We start from the raw sequence: 23038 nt of genomic DNA on the forward strand, positions 1-23038 counted from the left end.
AAGCCACAGTATGTTCCAGGATGACTGCTTTACTTTAACATGCCAGGGCTTCGGGGCCGACAGACTAGCTCCTGTTACTAGTGTCCTGTTACATCTCTCTGGGGTTACAACATCACAACACGCTCCCCTGGTAACCATGTGTTAAAAACCTCTAGATACAAGTACATTTTAGTAAAGTAGCAGAATCTGAGATTATTAAAAGAAATACAAACTTTATGTTGTTTTTTGATTTTTATTTAATTGAATAATAATTTACTTATTGGTAATCAATTACCTTTTCTGTCCCTGTGGTATTGATCAAAAATGACATAATACCTCATCTTTTAACAACTGGTAAAAATAAATACTTAATGAGAGCTTTCCAGTAGCAGTCACTCTTGGGGCCCTGATTTTCAGAAAGTTTGTTTGTCTTAAAAACCCCCCAAAAAGAACAGGTGCACAATTTGTGTTTGCAATTCAGCATTCAGCATTTACCAAGTGTGAGGGGATTAATTAATTTATTTTTTCCAGATCTCAAACTCATCTGGAGATGTAGGTTTTTTTCATCTTCAGGCCAAAACCGTCTGCAAACGCGATGATCTGCGATCATTGTTGCCACAAAGAAGGCATCGGTACACTGCTTTATGTTTTTAGTTATTTTTCATCATTTTATTCTTTTACTTTTGCTTCGTACCACTTAGAGATGGACTACCTATGTAAAGTGCTCTATAAACATTATATAGCTTAGTTGGTATTTATTTATTTTTTAGATCATTTTTATCATCTTTGCATCAATCTTCATGACTTAGAACATTATTTTTCTTTCATGTCCACACCTGTAGAATACTGACTGCTCATTTCAAGGCAATAACCAAACTAGTTTTCCCATCTTAACATTTTCGCATTGATCCTTTATAGATCACATGTAACTCCACCACCTATTGCACATGCTAACTAAAAATTCATCATGCAGTGTAGCTTTAATAGAATAGTGGAGAAGTTGTGATGCTGTGCTCTAGTTTTATTTCCAAAGGCCCTGGAAACCTTGTTAGACGATGGAATCACTGAATCAAAGAAAATCCCTGGAGAAAAGTCAATAAAATTGAAATGAAATGGAATCTGTCAAAGTTAAAGAGGTTATTATTGAGACCAAACATATATGACCCAGAACTGGCTCAGCAGAGATAAAATCTCGCTCGTTCCTCTAAAGTTTGCGCGTCTAAATGATTGAATTCCTGTTGAAGAAGAGCGAATAAGAGAGAACGCAGGTTCTACAGATTCAGCAACAGGAAATGTTCAGGTTTGTTCGTCTTTTTGCTCCAACAGGGAGAAATATCATTGGAATAATCATTAGTGACGTAAGGCAGCAGTGCAGTCCTACGTTTCTTAAAGTGGCATTTTAGTCCCTGAATAGATTTTATTTGAGGAAATCAACCAGACAGAGACCCACTTTATCAAATGGGCTTTCAAACAGACCCTGCTTTAAATCTGGATCCAACCCAACTACTAAAATATATACGCCTTTTTTTTGACTTAACCGTAGTAATGAATGTGTACCTGAAATCGTACATTGTGTCTCTGGTTTCCAAGCAACACTGAAGCGTTTCCTTCAGCTTGCAGGATGGATTCTCCATAGTTGTCCAAAACTATAAATAAATAGTTTTAATATCTACGCTGAATGAGCTGATAACAGGCGCAGAGCAAAGACGCTGCAGAGGTTTTCTTCCATTTGTGGGTCCGCGTGTCTTTTTCCTTTTCCAAACGTGGCTCTGTCACAAGTTATAGGTAGTTCGCAAAAAGTGAAATGTGAAAATGTGAAAGCCAACTGAAAAACAAAGCCCTGTTTTGCTTGGGACCAAAAGACACCTTTCCTGATGTGGATACGCTCTTAGGTTTACATTGTGATTTATCTATTGTTATGCTCTGAATGTGACCAGTATGTCTGTTTAGATAAGATGATTATAGGTTTCACCTCCTGTCACATGGATGTTTATTATTAACAACAAGTTAGTGTTTCTCAGACGGTTCAGAAAGTGTTTGGCTGAGCTTCACTGCAAAATACCTCTAGTCAGCGAGGCAAATCTTGTGATACTGGAAAAAAGAAATCAGTGTTTTTTCCGCTTTTGTGATTCTTTTTGGGTGTTTTACGCTGTTTTCCTTTCTCCTCCATTTACGTTTATTGAAGCTTTGTAACAAGACGCAGTCAAAGCCAGTGAAGCAAAGTTTTCTTTCTGCAGTTGGATTATTGCCAAATCAAATATCCAATAATGCTGACTTTATTCATGTAATTACCCCATTGCCGTGTGCTGTATTTGGGTTAATAAACACTAAATCATAATGCAGACAATCCCTCAGTGTTAGTCTCTATGATTCTAATTGTTGATGCTACATTGGTAACAAATTACCCTCATTCATTATACATGCTGCGCAGTCCTTCCCTGTTCTGCAGCTTTCTCAGCCTCATTAAGGCTTTTTACTCAGAACTGTGTCATACACATTTAATAAGCGACATGACATCATCTCACAGAGTTATTATGACTCAGCAGATTCTAAAGGAGTTATAACCTGGTATTAAACTCAAACAGTCCTCATGAAATTATCTTTTAAATCCATGTTTACTCATTTTAAGAGGAAAAATAAATTAAATGTGTTAGTGACATAAGTGTTTTTTTATTTAAATAGAGCAAAGAGTACACTCAGAATGTATTATAAAATTATAAATAAATCATGTCCATCTCCACCGTAACAAGGAGTTAAAAAATGACAATAACTTAACAGAAACAAAATTAGCTTTTACCAACAATATGAAATATCAAATACAGTGGAATCTGCTTATAGTGGTCACGTTGGTTCAGAGCCAATTTGAACATTATAAGCGATTGATTACTAAAACTGAATTTACCGTTATTTTACTTATTTTTTTTATGCAGAATATCATCTAAATGCCATTTGTATGTTTTTTTTTTTATGAAAAAAAATGGAATGAAACAGATAGCTTCCGCATTTACTGAACTTTATTACAGTACCATGCAAGTTTAATTACAGTATACTGCGCTGTGCGCAGACCTAACTCTGGTAGCCTACGTAACTTATGTGCTCTGCGTCGGCTCTGCTGTGCTGTCGGTGCATTTTTTAAACAAGTTTGAAAATAAAGGTTGAAACAAATGCTTATCACAGCAGAGTACTGCGCAGTGTGCGGACATATCTCTGATAGCCTACAGTAGGCCTATGTAACTTATTCTGTGCTTCGGCTCTGCTGTGCCACCGGTGCATTTTAACATGTCTTAAAATAAAGTTTGAACGGTTTCATACAACAACAACATAGAAGATAATTGCATAGGCCACAGAAAATTAAAGCAAGCCTACCTCTGTTTTGTGTTTTCTGGATCCTCTGCGCCACATTAAAAAATCACTTAACATATTTATCCATGGTTCCCTGGATCAGTGTGTTGTCTGACACTGAGTTGACTTCTTTTTCAGAACGTTGTAAAAGGTGAAAGTTTTTGAAACCAACAGGCAGGAGACCAGTCTTTAAAATGCAAACTACATTCCTCATCTCAGCTCTGGAAAAGACAACAGTCTCCTCTTCTTCATCCTCATCCTCCTCGCTGCGTGCAGCACTGGTACCCGCACCAAAGCGCTCTTGTACCTCCAAGCTAGCTAGGGAGAAGCAGATTCCCAGAAAGGAGTAGTAGTAAAAAAGTAGTGGGAGAAAAAAAATAAAATAACTAGGCTACACGTAATTTTTAAATAATTTTTGCACGTTTACATTCATAAAATGGCCAAAAATGAACACTATAAGCGTATTTCTTAATTACTGTAAACAAATTAAACAGCTTTTGTATAGAAATGATTCTGACCCAAGCCTTTTGAACACTATAAGCCAGTGGTCTCCAACCCTGGTCCTCAAGATCTACTGTCCTACAGATTTTAGATGCATCCCTGCTTCAACACAGCTGAATCAAATGATTGATTACCTTTTCAAGCCATTCATTTGATTCAGCTGTGTTGAAGCAGGGATGCATCTAAAATCTGTAGGACAGTAGATCTTGAGGACCAGGGTTGGAGACCACTGCTATAAGCGGTTGATTACTATATCCGTGACCACTATAAGCGGATTCCACTGTATATTTTAATCAAAATATTAAAGAATGTCTTTATATATATATGTGACTTAGGATCTTACGAAAAGACATTGTAGAGAGTGACATGGAAAGAATAAAATTTGCATGTTCTATATAATATAGATCTGTGTTGAGGCTTGAAATATCCATTGAAATGTGAGGAAACCAAATGACAGAGAGAGGATAACAGGTTAATAATAGAGTTCTTATGGGTACATATTAAATTCTGTAAAGGGTCGTTAAAAATGAATGATTTTTTTTCTTTTTTTTGTTTGGAGATTGAGTACATAAAGTTTTTTCATTTTGAAATGCAAAGTCAGAGGGATGTGAGAAATGGATTTTGCTAAGATTTATTTATACAGTTTTACAATTACAATAATAAGGTTAATTATTAATTAAATATGTTTGTCTTGGTTTATTTTTCCAAATTTTATATTATTGGAAGGAAATGACATCTACATTTGTAGATCTGAAGCTCTGGTATTAAAATGATAAAATAAAGGCTCAGTTCATAAAATGTGTCTACTTTAAATTCGAATTTAATGACTTGGTTAAAGGGCTAAACATAATTTAATGTTTTATAGTCAACCTTTTTATATTTGGGTAGAAATGGAAGTTTAAGATATTAAGTTCTTATAAAACACATCTGACTTTTTGTGTATGTTTTTTAAGAGTAAAGATTTTCCATTTGTTTCTTGGTCTCTTACTGTTACTCTATCTCTTACTTATTTTCTAACTGTAATGAATTAGAAAACGGTTAAAAGTTATACAATCAGGACGTGAGTCCTTGATTGTGGGAATCGGGCCTTTTTGGTGGAAAGGCCCAATCCTGATTCTGAAAGGATTAAAAGCAAGCCAGGCTAATGTTAGCACCCATCTACAAAGTACCTCTTCAAGGAGGAATACCAAAACTGCAATCTGTAGAGGGCGCTGCTTTGTGGGCTTTTCCCACATAAAAAAAACAACAAACAAACGCAGGATCATCCTGCAGGTTTTAACTTAAGGCAAACACGGATTTAAAAATGTTTATGTCAGATTTCCAGGTGATGAGAAGAGACAGTTATTTTGCATGAGCAATATAACTTATTAGTTTTCAAATTAAAAGTATGACGTAATTAGCATAAATAAATCCTGCAGGTGAAAACAGCAGGGAGAACAGCTGAGTCAGCTGCTTGGTATCAGGCAAAGAGGCAGGATGTGCATGGCCTCAAATTAACTGTGTAAGTCTTAAACAAAGAATAAAATAAAAATTAGCCTTAACTGCAGAATAAAAGTCAGATTAGGGATATGCATCGTTGATGTCCAATGCTCAGTGGAAAGGATGTTTTTCTCATGTTTAGCCTGACTTGTTTGATTAAATGATGTCATCTGCAGAAAAACCTGGAAATGTTAGCTGTGATTCTCCTACTTATGTTAAAACAGTTAAATGAAAACAAAGAGGAGGAAATAGGGTGTTAACAAACCTGTGGATATATTTATTAGCACTGCAGAGGAGGATCGCTGTCAGAAGCTGTTGATGTGCGTGTAGGATCAGGGCGTTCTGGAGGCCGTTTGGAGCAGCTGCTTGTGTTTAACACACAGGGCTGGGGACGCCATTGATCAGTGTCACACAGGATGCTAAATGCTTATTGAATTGGAAAAAGCAACAGAAATGTTTCTATCATCTCAAAACGCGGTAGCTTTATTTTATTTATTTTTTTAACCTTTTTATTGAAATGAGTCTAGATTTTTGTATTTTGTAAAATGTGTATTTTGATTTTTTATTGTCCAGTCCATCTTTGTGGGAGGAGATCCCTTTAAAGGACACTANTCTCAAAACGCGGTAGCTTTATTTTATTTATTTTTTTAACCTTTTTATTGAAATGAGTCTAGATTTTTGTATTTTGTAAAATGTGTATTTTGATTTTTTATTGTCCACTCCGTCTTTGTGCGAGGAGCTCCCTTTAAAGGACACACCTTAACAGAGTTTGTTCCAGTTTTTAAAATGTCAAGAAGAATAAAAAAATCGATTTTTCAATATAGTTTTTTTTTTTTTATTATTTTGTTAACTAAAACTGAAAATAAAGTATGTTGAAGTCAGTTGTATTATAGTGTTAATGGTGATAGGTCATCGTAATAGGAAAACTTAGACTAAGGCTACGTTCACATTGCAGGCCTTAATGCTTGATTCTGATTTTTTCGTGAAATCCGATTTTTTTGCATTGCTGTGTACATTTCCAAATATATGCGACTTGTATGTGATCTCCTGAGTGAACTACATTCATACAACACAAGTGTAGAGGACGTAATGACGTCACAAGCCAGTGTGCTGTGCCAGTAGTGCTGGAGAACATCTAGGGATCTTTCCCAACCTTAAAAACTCTATCTAGTTTATATAATATTTATATATGGTATTTATAAACATAAATACTGCTCTCTGCATCATCGTCCGCCGTGGTTTTTTTCTTGCTGCTTCTGCATAGAAAGACCCAGAATAGTGACCTTTGTTGGGTATTAATGGCGTTCAGGTTGGATGAATGCCACTTGGCTGTTCAGACACAGGTCGCATTTGAAAAGATCAGATTCATATCGGATTCAGGACCACATAGCCAAGCAGCTTTGGTCCCTTCGAAGAAATCGGATCTGTGTTGTTCAGACTGTCATGAAAAGATCAGATACAGGTCGCATATGGACAAAAAAATCTGATTTTGGTCACTTCAGGCTGCAGTGTGAACGTAGTTTTAGACTGTATACACAGAGTGTAAACAAAAAGACATTTTGTTTTGTGCAGCTTTCATGAAATTTCCATTCCTTAAAGTCCAGCAGTGATCAAATGTAAATGGTGTCAGAGAAAAAAAACATGCTCCTTTGAGCATGAAACCAATTCAGATTTTGTATCTTGGTTTTTAATCCAAGTAGAACCTTGATGGTGGACAGTGTTGTTCCAAGTGTAGGATGACAGAAGGGGATGGAAGATCTGCTTTAGGTTCTGTCACCTGTGAAAAGTGCATAAATAGATTTTAATGGATTGCGGAAATCTGTGGGAATTGTGTAACAAAAAACAAAATATTTGATACTTATTAAAGATCAAAGTATGTTTAGTTTATATTCAGAGCCATTCTTTTTTATTTAATGCTATTGAAGTAATTATTTTAAAGAATTGGTTTGCGCTTTATCAATTTGAGTCAAAGTGAGGAAGAGTGTCCAAAGAGCCACAGGTTGCAGAAGTCTGCACCACTTAAACCAGGCCAAATGAAGGTGGGAATATTTTCACATGTATCAATAACTGGACCGGACCAGCATTGTGAATTTGCCCTAAAACTTCTGTCTCCTTTTCTCTGCAAAGCAGACCAAGCTTGAACCATGAACAGCAGGTTGCCTTTTTTTTTTTTTTTTTCATGGATTCCTCTCTTTTTAACATCTGTACTTTGACTAGACCATTCTAAGAAACGAAAAAGCTGTGATCTAAATCCATTGAAGGCTTCCATCGTGTTTATGGTTGTAGTCCTGCTGAAAGGAGGACCTTTTCAAGCCTCTCTGTCCTGATAATTAAAATCCCAGACCTAAACAAGGGGAACTATCAAAGCCATTATTGGAGGCCATAAAGACGAGGATTGGATTTGCATTTTTTAATCTTTTCTGGGGCCGGAAAGCCTGTTTGCCAGTTAGCTGTGACTGCACAGCCACAGATTAATGAAATGAAGAACCGTCTCCCTCTAGATGTTCTCTTAAACCTTTCTGCATGTCCCTTGAACCCTTTAAAAACATTTTTTAGGATTTTTTGGGGGGGAAATTTTTTGTTTTTCTCATTGTTCTTGATTAAAATAAGAAAAATGTTAACAAATAAATAGAACTGTCTTGAATTTTTGGTGTCTCTCCCTTTACAGGATCCTCATGCAGAAGAGTTTGAGGACAAGGAGTGGACGTTTGTAATTGAAAATGTGAGTATTAAGTATCTTTCAACCAGATGTTATGAAACAGCTGTTACACCATTATGCACTGTTGGTTTAAAACCCAGTTTCAAAGTGGAAGTAACATAAGAAATACAAGTTTTTCCATCAGTAAAAGGGCAAAAAAAGGTCAAAGGTTAGAGGATAGCTTTCTTGTTGGGAAGGGTTTGATCAGATGTCACATTGACTATGACGGAGTGGTTTTATATTCGGGCTGTGTCTGCCACCATGTGGTTAGTGGATGTCATTACATGCAGAAAAAGGAATTTACTGCGTTTAATAATGTCTGCTATGTTAAGGTTTTATAAAGAGTTAGAAACATGAAGAGAACAGGTAAATATGTTTACATTCAGTTTAAAATCAGTCAGGTTTGATATTGCTCTTCTATTAAACATACAGATTATAGGATGAAAACGTTTCTTTTTTAATAATATAACAAGTCCATTGAACAGAAGGAGCTGTACGATTTATAAGAGAATCGAAAAATAGGTTTGAATAATTATTATTATTTTAAAGACCTCAATTATTTCCAGTGCATTATTTTCTTAAGTGTTNTTTATCTTTTTTTTTTTGGAAATGATCAATCGTTTTTTTTCCCCATTAGGCAGAGAGATATCTATCTACCCCGATTCCAGGTTTCTTACAGGAACAAAAATAACTTATCATGGTTTATTAATATTTATTTATCAAAAGCACTGGGTTGAGTTACTTCTGGAAGAGATCTGTTTATTCCAGAAAAGTGGAAAAAACTGGAAGAAATGTTGTTTTTTTTCCCCATTTCTTCCAGAAGAAACAGGAAGAAAGTCCTTTTAAAATACATCATATTCTGGAGTACTGGGATAGTTCCATTGAAAAGTCAACTCATTATATCCACCTGGCTATATAACATGAAAACTTTATGAAAATACACACACTGACACAAATTAAGAAATTATATAATTTATTAAGGTTATGTAATACAAATCTAGATGAATAAATAACTTTTATTTCCAAGTTACACAACCCTTTTATCTTTTCTTTTATCTATTCATGTCCCCAAAACAACCTGCTTTATAGATACTAAGCCCCACCTCAATGTTATTATTACTTAAGGCAATAAATTCACCCAAAGAAACAAAACCTCCCATAAATTTGACCTTTGACTGAAACAAACTGTTTCTTCTAGCCAGAAAAAAAACTCCTGGAAAAAACTGCCACCTGGAGCAAACTTCCAACCCTGCATAAACCATATCTTAACCGTGACAATTGGCATCATTATTTTATATAACAGGTCTTCCTAATATTGTTCAGCTCTAGTCCATATGTTAACTTACTGATGATTAAAGGCTGAGAAAAGATTTGTAGTACTTGAACAACAGAAGATACAATTGTTTTACTCATTAATCCAAAACTATCAAACCTTTGTGATTGTATTAAGAACTTTCTCCTAATTTTTGCTTAAATCGAATTGCTCCTCATGTCTATAGTAAAACAACAGCTCAGACTAATGCTCCCACCTACAGGTCAGTTATGGGAACTAAACACTTTTAGATTGCAAACCATGGCTTGTGGGATGATTACATGTATCTGTTCATTCAGTAATTTAGCTGGTTTAAGGTTCTTATCTCTACTAGATGGATAAAGTTTAGATCTATTCAGTAGTAATACATGATGTTGAGACATTAAGTTCCTTAGAGGAGACTTGGCGCTCTTTACTTCTTGTGATCAATTTAGACATTGAACTACTTTCTTTAAAGGATCTAAGATGTTTTGTTTTTATTAACTTGTTTTGCTGCTTATATTTCTCTGCAGCTGTGTTTCCTTTAAGCATCAAATTGTAATTAGGAAAATAAGTTCTCTAAATGGAAACACTGCAAATTCAAAAAAAGTCTGGGTTTAAAAACAGTTTTTCAGTAGAACATTTTTATGATTCGGTGGTTTTTCAGTTGTATCGTAATTCTTATATTTTGTATCAGACACACAAGTCAAGTGATCTTCAGCTAATAGAAAATAAGAAAGAATTATCTGATGGATACTCCCTGATGTTACTTCAGACTGAGGTCACATCAGCAAATGACCTCTGACCTCTTGGACTCCTCAAAGTTCCTTAATCGAAGATCAAGAGGAGGAGCGTGGGGTAAGCTAACTTAGTGCACTGACACTGTCACTTTCCGTACACGTCATGCGGAGAGGGACAGTGCTCTGCTCCACCTTTAGGTCCAAAAAGAGGCTTGAGGAGACAAACTGGTCAGCCGATGTCTTCTGCTCGGAGCGTGGGAGAGGGCAACACAAGAGCATAGGAGGGAGAGGGAAGGTTTGAGCTGCTCTCTCTGCATACCTGACTAATGACAGAAAGATCAAAGCCATACCAGGCAGCCGGAATGAAGAAGAGGAGCAATGATGGGAGGGAGAAAGTAACCCCTCACACCTGCACATGCATCAGATGTGGAGGGGCTGTAGGCCAACATGTTTAAAACCCACACATCTGTTGATGGGTTTTATGTAGGGATCATGACATCTGGATATCTTTTCTCTCTGAATGGTTCTACTGGAGGCTTTTTAAAAAAATTTTATTTATTTATTTTTTTGGCACTAGTGTTCTTTATTTACCCATAAATAGACCAGAAAAAGGCAGAGAGAAAAGAAGACGTATGGTAAAGGGTCTCTGGAACAGACTGAAACTAGACCACTGCATTTAGGGCCTGTCTCTTTAAAAGGTTCCCTTGTCTTTATACAATTTTTAAACAATGCTTTGTGCCTACTATCTTTAAAGATTTACATTCAAAATAATTTCTCCTTTTCAATGTCAGTCCTTAAATTTGCACAAATCCACTCGCATTGAAAAGGAACCTTTGAATAAAAATTCAAAAGTTTCAATATATTAATGATTGTAATAAAAATCAGGTCATTTTATAATTTACATGTTTCTTAGGGAATAATTTTTCAGGGTCTAATATAGAATAAATTCAAATCTGTGATAATTCTATAAACAAGACTTCAATTCACATCTTGATTTGTCTGATCCATACCTGGACGAATTAGTTGTGTTTCTGTCCCATAGATAATTCCCTGTAGGAACTGGTAGAGCTCATTCAAACCAGCTTGTTTTCTGGCCACAGATCCATCTTCTTGAAATCAATGTTCCAAACAGCTTAATGTTGTCTATTGTTTCCCGTCTAGAACCGGCTGTGATTTCAAAGCATTACCAAATTGTTTCCCATTTTTTAACTGACATCTGAAATGTACCGGCACCGGTTTCAGCAAACAGGCCCACAGCATGCTGCTGCCGCTACCAGTCTTCACAGTGGCCTATATATTACAGACTTTAAAAGCTTTACCTTAACTCTCAAGTGCACACTTCTTTCCACTGATGCTAAGCGGTTCAATTGTTGTCTTATTAGACCATAAGGGAGGCACTATGTATCAGAGGTTTTGATAATTAACTATTAGCATATTCGTACCGTGAAGAACATATAAGCTTTGGTAAAATTTTCAGTAGCAACAAAAAGTGTCCCTTGCCCATGAAACATAAATGTAGTTGAGCTTTTGTGTTATTTGGGAAATTTAGAGAAGTTGTAGTAAATTCAAACTGATGGATTCAGTTCTAGTGGTAAAAATTGAAGTTATTTGCTGTTAAATCACTCTAACTTAGAAATGGAACAGGTTAACTAAATCATTAAAAGCTAAAACCTTTAAAAGATTATCGTCCATGAGGAGTCAAGCAATGGTTTGCGCTGTATATTTTTACAGCTCAGTGAGTTTCTGGTTTCATAAGAGGTTGCAGGTTTGTACACTTTTAGGACTGTTTAATATATCCACCACCAGGGGGCAGCCTAGCACAACGCTCTAAAGAAAGCTTTATTAGTGCAACTGTAATTAAATCTGTTGGATCATGTTTTTTTTTGTCAGTTGAATGCTCTGTCCTACTTTTGGTAATTAAACATTTTGTAATAACTGGGTGACATCTTTAGGACTTTTGAAATTTTCCAAAATTGGCTGTTCGTTCTGTTCATAAAAAGGTAGGCAGCTCTGACCTTCTGAGGCTACCTGAACCTCTCAGGTAAGTCTGAAAGGATCCACGAGTGCCGTGCTCGGTAGAAAAGGAGCAGAAGAAGAGGAGAGGTGAGTTCTCCTGACCCCTCATCAGACGGCAGAGTAGAAAAGTGGAAGAATACGCCATTGTGTCCAAGACTGAGGATGATGAAATTCAAGATCCCCGTGCTCTGGCTTCGTCTTAATCTTGGGGCCCAACCTTGCGTTAGGTTAATCCCTCTCCGTTGAATTACTGGCCCTGTCTAGATTGTATTTTGTCATTGAAAAACGTAGTGTCAAACACTACCTTTTTCCCTCCTCTATTTGTTCGTCTGACAAGGCGAATCGCATAATCAAAAGATGGGAAGAGAGAGAGGGAAGGAAGGAGAGAGGTGGATGGCTGCAAATGGCTGCGCAGTAGTATCTCTAAATTGCATGCTACCCTTGCCTTTCACCCTTTTTCAAACAGCCACATATTATCAAAAAGGTGGGCAAATTGAGAGTCAAAAGATTGGACAGCTATATTTGAAGGCATTGTGCTGACAGGCCCTTTTTGTGCGTGTGTGTAGTGGCTGGGGGTGGTTAACGCGTGCATGTATGTCTGTGTGTATTTTCTCTACGTTTGCATATCAGCCAGAGCTGGAGATTGGAGACCAACTTCGTTCATCTTCAAAGCTTTGTGAGAGGATTTAAATAACGCGCAGCGACACACACAGAGGGCCGCCGTGTTTAAAGCGAGAAGCTATCATGTCAGAATACATTGAATATACAGCGATAGAGACTCCAAAGCCCACTCTCCTTGCTCCTCCCCCATCTTTTACCCTTTTAAGTCCTACTTCAACAGTTTCTTTTTTTTTTCTTCACCACATTACATCAATGTCACCAAGGACAGAAGGCGTTTGCGACTGTGTATGGATGCTCTGCTGTTTGACAGTCAGTCTGATACAGACATCAACAATAAGAAATGTTTTAATACACAATGGTGGTAAAGCTAGCTCTTTAATTTGCATTGTGAGTTGTTTAGAGAGTGGGATTCTCTTATTAAAGGTGCATAGTCACTTTATTTACATTTTTTTAAACTTATACACTGGCTCGTTGGTTGCAAACGTTTTTATGACAACTAACTGCAACCTGCACTGTAGCATTTGTTTTTTTTGTCTTTTTTACTTTTTTCCCTACATTTCTCAGTAAATGTAGACTTTCTGTCTGTATTCGCCATAAAAACATCATGTGACTGTCACTATGTCGCTGTGCATGCATACAATTGGTCAACAAGCAGAGGTAATGGAGGCGAGTGAGTGTGGGGAAAAAAAAAATCTAAATTTTAAAGTAAAAAGATATAAGAAAATGTTTGAGTCGGAGAAGAATAAAACTGAAGTCACACAGGGAAAACAGACTGAGCTCTGCACACTAAAGCTCAGGAATGTCCCGTCTAATTGTGCCACTAGTTTTAGCAATGCTGCCCATTAGGCATTGCAACGCTGTTGACACAGTCAGGACTTATTTAGTTAGCTGCATTAATAGCCGCCATCTGACCTTCTGGTTGTTCAGCGGTACTGTTATTGTCAGCTCATTGCACCCTGTGCTGAGGTTCTATTTAGGCTCAAAATGGATGATCTGACCTCTTATCAGGATGAACGCTTGGACTATGTAACCTTATTTTATTTTCATCAACTGGATTTTAGTGTTTACAGTATTGGAATAAAATATGACTGTGTACCTTTAAGAAATAAGCCTTCATTGGTCAAAGGAAGCAGCACTTCCTCTCCGCCTAGCTGCATGGATATGGATATCCATCATATGGATATCCATGCAGATCGATTGATCGATCTATGGATATGGATATATAGATATGGATGGATAGATAGATATGGATATAGATAGATGGATAGATAGATATGGATATAGATGGATAGATAGATAAGGATATAGATGGATAGATAGATAAGTAAATACACAGAAAAATGTGAAATAAGTCCCACAGTATTCCATTGTCAGATACACAGCTATGCATTTGTTTAAATAATTATGTAATCATTTAGATATCGGACAAAACTGCAGTAAATATTGGGACAATTATAAAAAGGTACATCTCTCCTATTGCAAAGGAAATGAGAAATAAGAAACAAGGATCTTTCTCTGCATTCCCCAACCAGGTAGAATGCTGTATAGGAGTCCTCTCCTGTTGGCCAAAAGGGGTTGGACCTGTTATTGTCAGCAGGATTGCTCAAATTTGTTGCACAAAAACATTTCCAAGCAAAGTATTTTTGCATGCTTAATTCAGTTGGATTTTTCCAGCTCTCATTTATATAAAGCCAAAGAAGAGAATGGCAGAGAGCTGACATTCCTCATCATTAAGCACACCTTTCCCAATCACATATTTAGTCTGTTTTTGTATTGTACCCAAAGCCACCGTGCCCTCCCCTCCCCTCCCCTCCCCTCCTCTCCTCTCTCCCTGTCTGGAACATATTACGTAGGCCAGTGGCTTGTGAGCACTGACTGGGCCTCGGGGAAGAAAAACACAATTATTTCAGCTCCCGGCTATTCACGCAAAGGTGACAAAAGCTGGTATGAAGTATGAAATCCCAAAAGTTTCTCCTGCGTCGTGGCCGACAAATTGGGATTAATTTGTGCTTGTGTGCACGCGTGTGGCACCAAAGTTTTCACCTTTGCTCTCCTTTTTTTTCTCTTTTTAATAAAGGAAATTCTTGTTAGAACTCAATAGGGTTCATTTATTGTGTCGGAGGGAAACAGGCTGCTCACTTAAACTGTTTATATGAGCCTGTAGTGCTAATTTAAACTGAAATGTGTTTCGTAGATCAGCGCTTAGAGAATGTACATTATTTTCTGGGTGGGTGGAAGAAGGCAGGAGGTTTTTTAGCATTTGATCGCACATCCACACACGCTTTCTAAATTAATTTAATCTAATTAATTGCCATGAGGAGAGAGGACAGATGCTTGTGATTACCCCCCACGCTCCAGACTCCCCCCTGTGCAGACTCACACGCCCTAAAGGACGCACACACACGATTATTGCTACTGTACACAGTCGCATGTTCTACTTCTGTTTTGTTTCCAAATAAGAAAAAAAAGAGCAGTTTCAAGCTAAAATATAGGTTTAAAAGGGGTAAATGTTCATGTTTCATCTCTGTGTGAGTCAGTCATGTAATCTGGGTTTTCTGGTGTTTATATTTGGCCGTGTGTCCACTTGGTTGTATTCAGAGCAGTGTGTGGTTGTGGTTGTAGTTTGTAGGTGACTGTGGAGGCCGGGTGGTCCCTGCTGTCACCCTAATAGGCTTATTGGCCCCTAATCCACACCACACCACCCCATCACATGGCTGGTCTGCTGACTAACTGCTGCCATTGCCCTGAGGTTTCTGTGTGGTTGCGTTTCTTTAGCAGGTGTCATGCATGTGTGTGACCGTCTGAACTTCTGTGCTTCTCAGAGATCTTTACATTCTTAGCTTCAAATGACTTTTGAAAAACAATATTCTGCTGGTTGTTGTTTCAATGAGCAATCTTTTTTAAAATTTTTTGTCTGTTACCTACTTTGAGATAAAACCCTTTTTTGTGTCCTGATTTTTAACCAGGTAGTCCTTAGAGATTGACATCTCTATTTGAAGGACAGACGACCCAAAATGGCAAAGTTACAAAGTAAACTGATATAACCATATTGGGCTTTAAAGGATTAAAACAATTGATGATCAGCCAAACGGAAAGCTTGTGGGATCGAAGCTATATTTTGCATTACTTTCATTTCTTTTCCTTTAGCTTTATAAACTATTATGTTGTTTAGGGGTTGGTGATTATGTAATGTTATCGATGCACACATTATCACAGTCATAAAAGATTTATTCGGTGCAATGTTTGTTGGGATTATAGCATTCAGATTCTTCATTACACTGAAAATATTCACAGATAATTATACAGGTAATTATGATCATATTGCTCCTTCCTAATATTCAGCAACGGTTTCTCAATAACATTTATTTCCCTACTAAAGCCTAGTTGAGATGACTGTGGTGAACTTGTAATATTATCTATTTAATATTAAAGCTTTAGTATGAAACAGATCTCAAAACCATACTTAATTGATACCAGTGTTAATTTTGACAGCAAATTCTGATTTAGTCTTTTGAATAACACATTATTTAGTTTTAGTCATATTTTAGTCATCTGAAATCTTTTAGTCTTAGTCTAGTTTTTGTTGACTAAATGTCAAGAGTTTTAGTCTGAGTCTAGTCTTAAGTCTTTTAGTCTTAGTTTAGTCTCAGTCTAGATTTGAATTAGACTTGAATTTCCCCTTGGGGATCAATAAAGTATCTATCTAGATTTAGACACAGATTGAACAGTTACAGATACAAAACACGTATTTTATTTTGAATTTCAAAAAGATTAACTGTGGCTTTGCTCCCTGAAAGTTTAGCGCAAACACGGCGGTTAATCAAATAAAAAATAACCTTGTATGCTTAGCGTGTATGCTTACCTTCGCATGTATCTCCTGATGAGTCGTCTGCAAATGCCGTTTCAAGTTGGTGCTGTTTTTTCCGGATATTTTGACTCCACACGGTTTGCAGGCTGTCTTGTTGTCCTTAGTGTCATATGTGATGTGTGCCCAGATATCAACTCTACTTTTTCGCCCTAGATGTTGTAACATGTCTATTATTCATTGGATTTTTGAAAGGCTACTACAGCTACGAAAATGCTGCTTCTATGCTTCAACCATACGCGCTCTCTTCTTCTTCTCCTTCTTCGCACAGCTTTATGGCGCATTACCGCCACCTGGATTTCTTTCTATGGCGGTTGGCAACTAACTTTTGATTGGATTTCTTCCCAACTTGTCCCACAAAAAAAGTAATTATGATAGGATCACCATTCGTGTCTCCCTAATAGTTTAGTCTCGTTTTTGTTCGTTGACTAAAGTGTCAGTTATTTTCGTAATAGTCTTAGTCATCATATCTCACTTTTTATTTAGTTTTTATTTAGTTTAAGTCCGTGAAAAAGGTTCGTTGACGAGTATTTTTCATCATAGTCTTCGTCAACAAAATTAACACTGATTGATACCCTATTAATTCAATTAATACATGTTCGTTTAGCTGAAAGTCTGGTGGACAAAATGTCATTCCAACTGAGAATCTTCACCTTCACAAAATAATAGGATTTTTTTCAGACATCTGTTTGATTGTGTGAATTTATTTGAGCCAGTTCTCCATAAACCTTGAGAATATAAGCATTTTAAAGCTGATTAAAAGCAGACTGCATAAAATACTGAAGTTGAGATGTCCTACAGATCCCGCCAACCTATAAAGACAGAATAGTTGATGCTATAGTGTGACTCCATACTGCTATTTCTAATAAAGGCAAGTGTAAACTTGAACCTTTCCCTTAGTGCTCAATGAAAACCAGACTATCATCCATCCAAATACCCCAATACTGGTAGGATGATCTCTTTATGTTCCTCCACTAGTGCAGAAATGCCAATATTCTCAGCGACCTTGGAACCATTTCTTGGTAAATATATGTTTATTTAGTTTCCCCTATTTGTGCTCTATGTTAAAGCTATTGTTCATCTTTCAGTTCTTTGGTGCGCATTTTAGTCTGTAGCAGGGAGTTTGTGAATTTGATCCAAACCTTGACAAGTGGTAGTTTCAAACATGACTTCTTTCTGTTTTCTTTTTCTCACTACTTTTTCTCACTAAGAACAACCTTTACGTCATACAAGGATCCCTGTTGAAACTCTACTCTACTCAACTCTATCATCTGCATAAAGATTAGCTTGGAAGCGGCCTAGTGGTAGCAGTGCGCTTGTGCTACGAGAAGGTTGCAAGTACCCGGTTTGATCCCCACAGCCTGCACTCTGGGTCCATGAGCAAGACCCTTAACCCCACACTGCTCCCTAGGCGCCGCACAATGGCAGTCCACTGCTCTCTAAGGGGATGGGTTAAATACAGAGATGACTTTCTCCTATGTGAGATTAATAAAGTTCAGTTATTATAAGTATTATTATTAAAGCTTAAACTGTAAATAAAATATTTTCATATATTTTTTTATTGTTTAAAAAAAGCATGAGGCTAAAACTAAGCTTTTAACCATCAGCCAAATAACATTTTTAATATTTTTTACACTTTGTGGTTAGATTATAATAGAATTAAAACTCCTTTTGCATGTTCTTTTTATGCAAACATGCACTTTAACAGAGCTATTTACTTGCGGGTAAACCACACTTGCACGTGCTGCTCGACGCTATCGCTCTGCTTTGTATACCTCTTGGCACACGCTTCTTTTATCTTTGCATGCGTGCCTGTTTTTGCTTACATGCCTATGTTTGTTAATTAAACTGATTAAACCGTTGCCCAGTTGAGGTAGAGCTAATTCATTTTATACTCCTGTTTTCTCTGGCTCCTTTATAGTTTTTTTTTTGGTGTGTGTGCATTTCTTGTGTCATATTTGTCACAGTTGCTCTTTTATCTTCATCTTATTTATTCTGTCATCTTTCGTCCTTGTGCCGTGCCTGTCGTGCTGTGTTCTGCATGGGTTAGTAAAAGACCCATATGTCTGCAGTAAGTCCTGTGTATGCAGCCTGTGTATGCCCGGGCTTGCATGTGTGAGACTGTATTTGTGAAAGTGACTTGTCCCACTGGTCCAGGTTGTGACCTCGGCTTTCATCTCCTTAGTCTGGGGCTTCAGCCTCCCGTAGCGATTCATTTCCAGCCAACAACACAGCAGATGCCGCCAGACAGTACAGCAAACACTGACGGTTCCTGTGTACATATGTTCACCTTCCCAGATATCCAGTCACACAATAACTGTATATATTGTTTGCCATAAGACTCTATGAATTATCTGTAAATTTGCATTGTCAGACAAAATGTCGTTGCTTCTTTTCCAAGTCTTCTGCTTGCAGATCATGGGAAACATCACCCATGCATACATGAATCCCTTCATTCTTGACAGGCTTTATGTAAAGCTAACAGGAAATCAAAGATAACATGGTGGTTAGATTATGTTACCATGCTGGTATCAAAGATCTTTGACTCCTAGACAGGAGCTATAAAAGCTTCAGCTGAGAAAACACAGTATTGGTTCACCAGAATTGGACAATGCAATCATTTAGAAAATGCTTTACTAAATACAGATAACTCAGTTCTCTGAATGCAAATGTTTGATAGGGGTGTTCTTCAATTTAAGCTCTGGGACTGTTAGCCAATCTAGCTAGCGGTCTTTAAATTACCCTAATGACGTGACGATGCAACACAAGAACTACTTCTGTTCTTACTTCAAATAAAGTCTTAACACCTTCCTTTATACCCAATACCCACAATAACCATTGAGGATGATGGTAGCATTAAGCTTTGGCTTCACCAACAGCTTTCGATGTGATTAAGAAGTACAGAGTGTTTTCATGTCCAGAGAGTTAAAGGGGAACACCTTTTTTTTAACATTGGCCCCTTCATTTTACATTATTACATCATGTTCTACTCACCCATATGAGTTTTGTGTCATTTGGAGCTGTTCTGAAGATATTCATAAAGAATGAATGGTAGCCGGCGCGCACGGATGATGTCATACACACTCCACTTTGTTTAAAAATAAATAAATATTTAAAAAATATAACTACGGATGTCTGGGGGACAGTGATTCGCCTACATGTTATGAATGCTGGCGTACCATAAAGAATAAATTAACAGTTTAGTTTTTGCCTTCAAGTCGTTGCCCATAGGAAGACGTTACTTGGATATAACCTAACCGAATATCATCAGAACGGCTCCAGAATATACAAAACTCATATGGGTGAGTAGAACATGTTGTAATAACGTAAAATCAAGGGCCCAGTGTAAAAAAAACAAAACTGCGTTCCCCTTTAAGTTTAAAGTTTGTGTTTACATTAAGGTGTCTGGTACCGGTCTAGCTAATGGAACTGAAGTGAAGCTAATGCAGAATAATTCCAGCTTCCTGGTTTAAAGGGTCATCTGAGTTTCTGTCTGCCTAAACAGATTTGACACATTTTCTCATTTTCCATTGTTAGTTTCTGAGTTTTATTACTGAACTTTACATTAAACTGGTAGTTTTTTGGGTTTTTATAGCTCAACTGTACCCTCTTTCAACAGTGGTCTGTTGACTTAACATGCCATCACCCGCACCTCTTCTCAGTTGACTCCAATCAGACTTTCCCTCCTTGTCTTCATCCTCATCTCACCTTGTTTTTGTTGTGATGTATTACCTGCTGATGACGGGTGGGCAGACACTCCTGATGGTAAGCGTCGGTTGAACAGTTATCTCCTCCGTCTCTGTTATTTATTTTGTTTCCTACAGACTTAAGATGGCTGCTTGCGATGCAGACATGCCTGTGTGCCCCGCCAAACACCGGCCTCTGCAAATCCCCCTGTTTATCCACAAGCTTGACCCACTGGGCATGAGTGGGTGGCATATAGAGGCTGGGTGTCTAGCTGAAAGGAGATGTGTGCATGCATGCAGGCGTCTGTCATGAACTTTGCTTAAACATTTGTGTAGGGTGAATCATTGAGATTACTGCCAGAAAATCCTCTCTGAGTACGTGCAAATGGCTGTTTTGATACTAAGATGCGAAGGATTGAGCTCACACGCAATGAAAACACACACACACAGAATTCCTGGCAAATGGAGGCAGTTGTTCTGCTAAGTGACAAAGAATAAGGGTCTTGTGATGTCCTTGGATGCCATTTCCAAGCCAGTTTCTGACAGTTAGACTGATCCATAACCCTGTTCTGCTTTGGAGCTTTGTCAGAGTATCACACACAGAGTTGCAGGTGTGTATTTGAAGTTGATTTTCATACTATTTGAGCTGTCTAAGGGAAGATAAGGTGCATTATACAACAGCATACACATATATAATTAGGAAAGCTGTTTTGAGTCCCTTCTCAAATTTAAACAAAGATTACTGTCATGCATAGCAAAAATTGCTGATGAATGGTAAGAATATCACAAGAACCATTTTGGTTCGTTTGTAAATGCACATAAATACAATCTGCAAACCATTTTATTCTTTCATGGGAAAAAATAAGAGTTTCAAAGAACAAGCACTGAACCATGCACCACACACACACCGAGGCACACCGGCTTCTTATCCAATCCCTTCACTAATTCCCTCTTGGTAGAAGGTGTTCATTGTTTCTCTTTCATTCTAATCTCTCCTTCTCCTTTTTTTCAAAATCCATATTAGATTCTCTTTGAGTTGGTCACAATCAGAGGCACTGGAGCAGAGCATCACCCTGCTAATGCTCTTTGTCTCCCCAGATTTGTCACTTAGCATGGAGAGTACACCTTTGTCATGGAGCAGGGTGGGAGAGAGGCAGATTCTCACTTGGGGCAATTGTTTCTTGTCGGAGGCTATCTTAACCCCCCCACCCCCTTAAGCAAATCAGCTTTGCCCTGGATTAGAGGCCTATCATAGCCATGTCAGATCTCAGCCGGCTGCCAAAAACATCTAAAACAAACAGATCCTTAAAAGTTTGAATTGGATGGAAATTCCTTCGAAATATGATTCCACGGTCTCATCACCTCGATATCACCATTTGATATCTCTTGAAAACAGATGTTCTTGTCAGATTAATCATTAAAACCCTTGAGCCTCTTAGTTTCCCATATTACCTCAAAAAGAAGCTGGAACAAGATTGGGCAACATTATCCAACCATCATCACAGCACTAAAAAGAAAGGATCTTCTTTAGAAATTCAAATTTTCTCCTGAATTTCTATTAAAAGATAGAAATGTGAACATTTGAATGTCAAACACTTAAATAATTTGTGTTTTAGTTCCATGCTGTGATTTCACAAGATGCTGAACAAATAAAAGAGTATGCTAACACTTTTTGGCATCTTGAAAAACTGTTAAAAGCCTAAAAAAGATAATAAGTTGATCTTTAAGATGTATAATAAGTCAGTTCTGAATTGGTGTCAGTTAAATCTATATTCCTAAATTTTATGAACCTTGCTAATTCTGTTGGAAAAAAAAAAAAGAAAATAGGAATCTAAATGCATTAAGACATGCAGGTAGAGTTTAAATAAATGACTTTGAAGATTTTGCCATTTAAAAGCCTTTTTGTCATTAAAGATTGTCATTAAGTCATCTTTATTGGCTTCCTTTTCCTGTGGGCCATTTAAGAGAATTTGGAACTTGAATAAAAAACCTAGAGTTTTGCTTCTTAGAAGTTACTTTTCTGTACCCTCTTAACTAAAGAAATGTGATTTTGTCTCTTGCCCTTTAACTCTACCCAACAGTATAGTCACACGGTCCTCTTTATTGTCGCCAAATCAACCTATTTCTTACTAATTGACAATACAGCTTGAGTTGCCTACTGTTACAAAGGTTTTCATGTTTTTTAAAGTCTACTTTAATGTAAGTAAATCAGACTTGAGAATTATTAATAAAAAACCCAAATGGACACAAGAGTTCAGATGTCCACTGTCAGTTTGACGTCTAAACTGCTGTTTCATTCAAGCAGAGTAATCAACACATGATCTGGTTCCTCGGGGGAATTGGTTGGGTTATTCTGTTCAAGTTTTGGCGTCAGAGTGACTGTTTCTGATTTCACCATCAAGTGGAGGTTCGTTTGGAGGAAAAGTAAAAACATTTTGCTGGTCCTCATTCTCTTTACAGTTAGGTTATGGGTTAAGGTGTGAGTGAAGGTTAGGGCGAGGTATTCAATAGTAATGGTTAGGTTATGGTCAACTGAAAATGAATAGGAGGTAGCGTATGGTCCTCACTTCATATAGGAAGATGCGGTTATATGTGTGGGGTTGTGCTATTGGCTATTTAAGGCCTCTATGATGACCAGAGATGGTAAAATGGCAGGAAAAGTGATGAGCGAGTGCTTCACAGACCGGGAGTGAACTCCAGCTAATCCCTTCAGCCTATCTTCCTCTCTCCCCGTCCTCCTTTCCCCTTGTACACCCTGCCTCATTTTCCCAAGATATCTCTTCTTTCCTCAACCTCTTGTTGTCCCGCCCCTAACAGTCG

The 23038-nt window shown here is 37.4% G+C and overlaps 1 protein-coding gene across 5 annotated transcripts in view; it reads left to right on the forward strand.

The window, feature by feature from the left end:
- ehbp1 (EH domain binding protein 1) overlaps positions 1-23038 on the forward strand; it is a 183162-nt gene that overhangs the window by 17011 nt on the left and 143113 nt on the right. For all 5 annotated transcript variants that reach the window (XM_015389429.1, XM_015389428.1, XM_015389431.1 and 2 more), the window contains exon 5: positions 7970-8023. In XM_015389429.1, coding sequence (XP_015244915.1) covers positions 7970-8023 — 54 coding nt within the window. The remainder of the gene's footprint in view (positions 1-7969; positions 8024-23038) is intronic.

The sequence above is a fragment of the Cyprinodon variegatus genome, unplaced genomic scaffold (assembly GCF_000732505.1).
Source record: "Cyprinodon variegatus isolate N-32 unplaced genomic scaffold, C_variegatus-1.0 Scaffold458, whole genome shotgun sequence".
Taxonomy (NCBI): Eukaryota; Metazoa; Chordata; class Actinopteri; order Cyprinodontiformes; family Cyprinodontidae; genus Cyprinodon; species Cyprinodon variegatus.